Raw genomic sequence first — 7,792 nt, 5'->3', positions numbered from 1 at the left:
GGAACTTCCTTACCAGGGTTAAAGATAGTTCTAGCAATACCAAAGAGGTCATTGTGAAATCTATGATTAGGATGTACCACAGGAATTAATAATTCTCTGGCCACTGTCTTAAATTGTAACCGCACTGTTTTTGTAAGGAAGTTGCTCAATTTATATACATACAGCACACAGAGCTATATTCTGATCAGGGGACCAGTTTCATTTAAAAACCTTATCTCAGAAAGTGATTAGCTTATTTTGCTTAATATGCACATGCTGTCTATATTCCTTTGAGTGACAAGATATGAAATTTTTTTGCTAATTTGACTCTCGCTGGCAATTTTCTCCAACTCCTTAAAGTCTAAGTGAATACAGTGAGAGAATACTATCTGCAATAATGGTTTTTAATATCTTTTTTCCCCAGTCAAGAATAATTTTTTAAAATTAATATTAATACAGATTTATCATTCACTATCAAAAATTATTTTACTGACACCATGCCAGTTTCTTCTTAGAGTTCCCCATTAGTAACTTTAAAAACATACTGCTAGTTTGCGAGGTTTTAGTAGGTCAGCATGCACAGCAAAAGTGTATTAAGGTGGACTGCTCTATTTATCGATTTGCCCTGAATCTGCTAAAGGCTGGAGGCAATTGTCTGCGGAAGGGGCGGGAGGGCCATACATGATCGAGGTCATGCGCATCTAGCCAATTTGTAAGATGATCCGCTGCTCCAAGCCTTCAGCAATCCTTAGCATAGGGGCACACTCATGCATTCCTGTCAAGTCATCTTGTGAAAGGCTGCCTGCTTCCAGCTTGGCTTGGATGTGCAACCTTAATAAAACTCACTGAGGTCTGGGAGAAAATAGCAGATCTGCTGCAGATAGGGTAGGGGAAAGGGTCTAGAATATGTACACGCAGCTGACTCAGGCAGTCTCCACGCTGAACGGTTACACAGAGAGGAAACAATAAATCTCAGCTACTATGCAATAAATATCTCAAGTTTTAACTAAGGAAACTACCATTACAGTGAAATAAAAAAAAATAACATTTTAGAACAAAGCTAACAAATGGCTAGTTTTCTGTGATTCTTCTTCAAAAGCTTTCTTTGAGGGGGAAAAAGTCAAACAAGCAGTTTTACCTAAAATAAAAACTAGTTTAAAGGTCAGAAGAAAGGAGTGAGTTTTGCGAGAGGCACGGAAAGAGAGTGCTGGCAGTACAATGACAGTTTTCCTTTCCTTTGCTTTCCTCGCTGCCATTCTGACTCACATAGGGTGCAGCAACCAGCGCCGAGGTCCAGAAAACGGTGGGAGAAGATATAACCGGATTCAACATGGGCAATGTGCCTACACTTTCATTCTTCCAGAACACGACGGGAACTGTCGTGAGAGTACGACAGACCAGTACAACACAAATGCTCTGCAGCGAGATGCTCCACACGTGGAACCGGATTTCTCTTCCCAGAAACTTCAACATCTGGAGCATGTGATGGAAAATTATACTCAGTGGCTGCAAAAAGTAAGTGATTGCTTTCAGTTTCTAATTGCAGAGCCTTTTCCGTTCTTGCACTGCAGCTAACTTAGAGTTCCTTAGGGGGGCATTTGTGTGTTTACCTTTTGCTCCTGGGGGGCAGTGTTTGCAAATCCAAACCTGTTCTCTCCCTGTGACTTCATGGGTGAGCCAGGGTTTTCAGGCTTGTGCAAGCCTCTGAAGGTACGGGGGCAACCCATTTATGTGCCTAACAATGGCACATTTTGACATTTTTGGTTCCCTCTTATTTAAAATTGAGCTTAAATTTTCTGACTGTCAAAGCCCAATTAAAAAAAAAAAAAACAAACCCGTATTTCTGAGACAGTTGGTGAAAAAGAAAATAATGACAGTATTAATTTAGGATCAAATAGATTTTACACCAGGAAGTTTTCTGCAGCTCGGGTGAGAAATCATCACCAAATACTTATTTTTTCAACCTCTAGTAAAGTTAATATGAAATGGGAGTATATGTAAAGTATGATATTTGATTGGAGAAATTGTGTATGTATAGAAAGGCAACTTAATTTTAGCAAGTAGCAGAATAGTAGAGGATAGATTTCTGTCATATATTTTTTTCTGTCCTTGAGAAGAAAAGTCAAGAAGGTAAATTTTAATGTGAACTCTTCAGGAAGAGGTTGTTTGCCCAGTGTGAAAGGAGAGATTGAGCTGTTGGTCGCTGTTGCCAAAGACACACACCTGCAGATTTGAGCTGAGCACAACAGGGGCTTTGCTATCTTCCTGAAATACCCCTTTTTCTCAGGTTGTTGTAGTTACCAACAATGTCATGCGGGAGTCTAAGTATCCAGATGAATGTTAATGTCGAGTTTGCAGTTAATCCCCATTTATAAAAATCAAAATGAACATTTTATTCAATTTTTCCCTATAAACCATTTAAAAGTTTTTACTGAAAATATGTCTATTAAAATATGAACACACTTTCTGCAGTTCCTTCTTTCTTTGCTCTCTGTTTAAGGAGTAACAGGTAAACAGCAGATAACAAGTGTCTTCAACTATGTCAGTGGAAGGGCAGCAATGTCACATTTGTGAAAATTCTTCTCTCCCAGGGATCCTTGCTAAAAATTCATTTGGTGCATAAAGGTAGGAACGTAGCCAGCCCAGTCTCCTTTAAGTTAGTCTGTTAACAGAGCAAACCCTTTAAGAAGATAAGGAGACAACAAATGCTCATATTTTTTTCCCTGTGTTGTCACGCTCACTTAGAGCACTGCCTGCTCAATCATGCCAAGTAGCAGTTATTCTACTTCTGTCCACTAGGGACTGAACTAAGATCACTGATATTTTATTTGACAAGTTAACTGAAACTTGGTAGATTCAGAGTTTCTAAACCTAGAATAGTAGTTAACTTTTCCATTCTAGACTACAGGTGAGAAAGATCAATAAGGGCAGAAGAATAGAAAACAAACAGAATTCTGAAACCTTTTGATAATTATAGTTTAAATTTCAGGCAGTAGTTATAGCAGCAGTGTATAATAGGATATCTGTTTTTATTTTGGCAAAATTTATTTTCATAGTAAACAAATTCATTTGGTTAAACAGCTTTTTACTATTCTCAGTATGTAGTTTTTAATGAGAATTCAATCATTATAAATTAGTCTGGATTCTTTGAAGGGGCTAGGGAGGGAAATTTAGTCACAAATTGTCCTGAATGAGCTCTTCTGCCAAAAATATAATATTTTCTTTACTTAAAACATACAGTCAAAATGGTGATTTAAGCATAGTAATGCGTAATTTTTTGTTGCTATGCAATTATTCAGCAGTGATAAGGTAAATACATGATTCTGTTGGGCTTATGTCATGCACATGTTTCATATGTTAATTTATTGTGTGAAATAAATTTGATTTTTGTTTACATTGTTCTTGGTCAATGATTATGGCATCGCTTTCAGATTATAGCCAAGCATAACTATGCAAATGTTCTTTGGTTACATTGACCCTTGCTAACATGAATCTAGCTGATTATATGCTGAAAATGTCCCTGTTGGTATGAGTCAGAGCACTTTGGCTTGACTATTGTCTGTTTAAATTTGCATATCTTTTGTCATTGTTAATGCGATTGGTAGGAGGATCAAGAAACCAAACAAATTCTTTCAGCAAAGAACTTGCTAAAAGCTCTCTCAAGTTCCCCTTAATTGGAGGGTTTTTTTTTTTTTTTTTTACTTTAGGTTCTAAATTTCTTGTAATTATTTTGATAATTCAAATGGAAATCTTTTTACCATAACTATGTGGTATGCTTAGTACTGCAAATTGTACAACTTCTGTTTTAATTCCAAATAGTTGTGTTAGGATGAAAAGCAATGCACTGAAGAAACTGAGGCTATCAGTGTAAATGCAATTAATTCATCCATTCAGCAAAATAATTAACCAAAGCATGGTGATTATTATGCAGCTCATGGCGTCACTATCAGGAAAGTATTTGATGCAGGATGTGTGTTATCAATGCTAGATACTGCTAGATGATAGTTTATGTTAATCTGATACCTTCCATGAAGTTTGGTAAACTGGATTCTTTTACAAATATTCTTTACAAGACACTGACTTCTCTAAAGTCACTTTATGAGACTTACACTCTTGAATCTCATTTCTCAACTTTCCTAGTCTTGCAATTAAATAAGATGAGAAGTAAGATATGCAAGGGGGCAGATGATGTGTTGGCTACCATAAGTGTTGGCACTGTTATGGCTCTTGTCTCTTGATACAATGGCTTTCATTCAAGGAGATCACCTTTGCATAGTAGCCTGTCAATTAACACCAATTGAGAGTTAGGTTGATGGCATTATTCTCACTTACCAGATGGGGAAGAGCAATATAAATAATATGATCAAAAATGACTGTTTAATTGGGTGGAACACCTGGGCTGTATGTCTACACTTGACTCTCTTCAATCATATAGTTCTTTTCAGAATTATTAGTAAACCATACCCAATACCTGAGAGGGACCAGGTCTTGGGATAATAACAATAAGTACAAATGGCTTTTGTGTCTTTGCCACTTTCTTATGATTTCTTCATACCTTTCTATGGCAGAGAAATATCTAGTGTTTAATGTCTACTTTATATCTCATGCTTCTTGAATTATTATTTTCTTTCTTCTGTATCCCAGAGATTCACAAATACGTATACTTAAATACTCAGATTTAAGACATATAAATTCTAGAATTTGGGGCAATGCTTAGAAAGTCTTTTGCTTTTGCCAAATGATGTCTTTTTGTTGTTGTTGACAGTATAAATAAATGGAGTCAAAAACATGCCTTGTAACAGACAACAAAGGTCTATCGACTGTAAATATTTTACACTAGCTAAAATTGATGAGTTGATGATTATTAGTAGAAAATGTGTTCTGATTTGCCATCCAGAATATTTCAAAGGATGAAAAATTTTTACTGAAATACTTGGCTAAATTTTTCTATTGACAGCATTTTTTTTGACTAACAACATCCTCTACTTATATTCTTTGTTTGAGAGAATTATGATGATCTTTTAAAAACTCATGTATTTCAGATATTTACTCATATTAATATCCACTAGAATGTGACCTCCATGAGACCAGTGACCTTGTGTATTTGTCTGCTGCCATATGCCCAGGGCCTTAAGCCGTATGTAATCCCTAACAGATAGACAATAAATATCTGTTGAGTGAACAAATAGATGCATTGTCTACATGTTACAGTCGATACTTTACCATGTACTGTTAACAGTTTGTTTTGGATATACAATTTATCTCCCTAAGTAGATTGTAAGTTATCGTTTAGGGAGGTACTACATCCTGTAATTACTTTTGTCCTGCTATTGGGGTCTAGAATAGGTGGTTGTTAATTATCCAAATTGTATTTAGTCAGTGATCTAGGATCTCAAAAACTTGTGCACTCACTCTATCTTGTCCATTTAATGATTCTTGAAGAGTCAGCTTGTTGCCAGTTTCTCCAGGAAATACACCTGCATTCCACTTCCCCTCCCAGGCTGAGCTCTCCGGTGTTATCTTAATAAGTTGCATGTATCATGTTTGCACTGTACTTCCATGCGATGTGGTTATCATTTTCATAATTTTTTGAGGTCTGTTTTTCTGCTCAGACTATGAGTCCCCTCGAGCTTAGTGAATGTTTCTTTATCCATATATATCTGAAATGTTTATTGAGTGTTTGAACAATATCTCTGTTATCATCATAATATAAAAATGAAAGACATCAAGTGCTCAACTGTGTGGTGCTGGGACAAAATAATGAAAATTAAGAGACCCTATAACTGCTTTAGATGCTAAAGTTTGCTTGAATTCTTTGTGCTAGGTAACTTGAGGGTCAGCTAGACGTTTCTTTAGGAGGAAAAATAATTTTGTACTTCCAGACCAGTAAGTGACAATTTACTACATGCAATAATGATACATATTTACATATAATATGTGCATATGTGAATCTAAGTAACTGGAAATGATTTCCCATCTGTGCCTTGTTTTAGTGGCTAGTGATCATGCAAAATAAGCCAGAGAGGATGTTCTGTGATTTATTTGCATGTATTGCAAGGAGGAGGCTTCCTGAATATGTGAAAGAGCAGGCAATTAATAAGTATGTTTTTAAAAATTTGTCACTAAACTTGAAGAAAATATGCATATATTATTTATACACAGAGGTAGAAAAAAATGGCAGTTGCCAAGAAAGGTTAAAGGAATAATTGCCTTTTAAATCCAGTTGTAGAAATGTCCCTACCAAGTTCATTTGAGATTAACCTTGGTTTTCAGGCCAAATAGGAACTCTTTAGTTAATACTCCTGTATTAACTTTTCAACAAACAGTTAGGTTTTATTTTTTGCTTGTTATATTTTAGAATCAAAAGATCCAAGAAGGCAGAATAAGCTTTCTGGGCCCTAGAAGTTGGGCAGTTAGAGCTGTAAGTCTTTTGGATTTCTCTGTAGGAAGGAGCAAGCCTGTCCCAGAACGGTCTACATTGGCAGATCTCAGGTTTTTAGGACCAGGGCAAGTAGTAGGCCCTTTACTATGGGTGATTGCAGCCCTTTACCCTGACTGTGCCATTTCACATTAAGCCCTTTTTAAGTAGCACTCATCTCATATGTAATTATTTGTTCAATGTAATCTAAACTAAGAATGTATCATTCTTTTCCTTAAAATTTTCCTACAGTTTTTCATTATGTAAGGCTAAAATCCACATTCCTTCCCATGAGGCCCTAGATGATCTGCCCCTCCTACTCCTCTCTAGATTCATCATTTATCATCTTTCCCTTATTCCAGTTACTCGAATGACATTAGCCTTCTTGTTATTTCTCCAACAGACCAGCTTATTTCTGTCTCAGAGGCTTTATGTGCTGTTTACTTATCTACAACTCCAGAGGTTGGCATGGATCGCTCTTTCTTTTTATTCAGGTCTTTGCTCAGAAGTCATCTTTCCGGAAAGTCTTTTTTGAGTACTATTATCTTCCACCTTCCCGCATTCTGCTAAATGACGTTTTGTTGTATAATACTATATTATTTCTTTGTGGCATTTATCACCATGTGAACTTTTATTGCATATTATTTGTCACATTATTTATTCTTTCTCCATCTACTGAGGATGTAAATGCCATAAGAGGTCGTTGTCTGTCTTGTTCCTCGTAGTATACCTTACTCCTAGAACAATGCACAACACTTAGTAGAACCTCAGTAAAAGTTCGCAAAATATATTCTCCCAGACCCTATACTCTATATGGTGGAGACTGTGCCTGTCTTGTTCACTAGTATTTATTTATTATTTTATTTGTTATTTTTGATAGATCTATTTTTCTGGGACAATACCTGGAACATAGTTGAAAACAATATTTTTTTTTATTGAAGAAGAATGAATGAGTTCCATGAATAGATTTGGACTATAATTAAATATACATATAAAAATTAGATTCAACTATATTTCATGTGTTACCTATCTGATAGGAGAAATTTTAATCTTCTGAGTTTCTTTCTCTGTATCAAGGATCAGCAAACTATAGCCCTTGAGCTAAATCCTGCTGGCCACCTGTGTTTGTATAAAGCTTTATTGAAATACAGCCACGCCCTTTCCTTAATGTATTGTCTATTCATTTGTAAATAAAGTTTTATTGACAAGAGTTACACCCATTTGTTTATGTATTGTCTATAGCTGCTTTCTTCCTATAAAGGCAGAATGAGGGGTTGCAACAGAGATCAAATGGCCCACAGATCCTAAACTTTAATATACATCCCTTTACAGGAAAAGTTTTCTGATCCCCGTTCTATATCACAGAAGGAATATGGTATTAATATTGGGACCACT

The 7,792-nt window shown here is 35.9% G+C and overlaps 1 protein-coding gene across 2 annotated transcripts in view; it reads left to right on the top strand.

Annotated features, from left to right (window-relative positions):
• Positions 1–721: 721 nt before the first annotated feature.
• ANGPT1 (angiopoietin 1) overlaps positions 722–7,792 on the top strand; it is a 252,802-nt gene continuing 245,731 nt past the window's right edge. Inside the window, exon 1 of one of the 2 annotated variants that reach the window (XM_034668475.1) lies at positions 722–1,494. In XM_034668475.1, the coding sequence (XP_034524366.1) occupies positions 1,198–1,494 (297 nt within the window). In that variant the 5' untranslated portion in view covers positions 722–1,197. The remainder of the gene's footprint in view (positions 1,495–7,792) is intronic. The other variant, XM_034668476.1, reaches the window with a different exon arrangement.

This window comes from Ailuropoda melanoleuca, chromosome 9 (assembly GCF_002007445.2).
Source record: "Ailuropoda melanoleuca isolate Jingjing chromosome 9, ASM200744v2, whole genome shotgun sequence".
Classification (NCBI taxonomy): Eukaryota; Metazoa; Chordata; class Mammalia; order Carnivora; family Ursidae; genus Ailuropoda; species Ailuropoda melanoleuca.
This window is presented reverse-complemented; position numbering and strand designations above follow the sequence as displayed.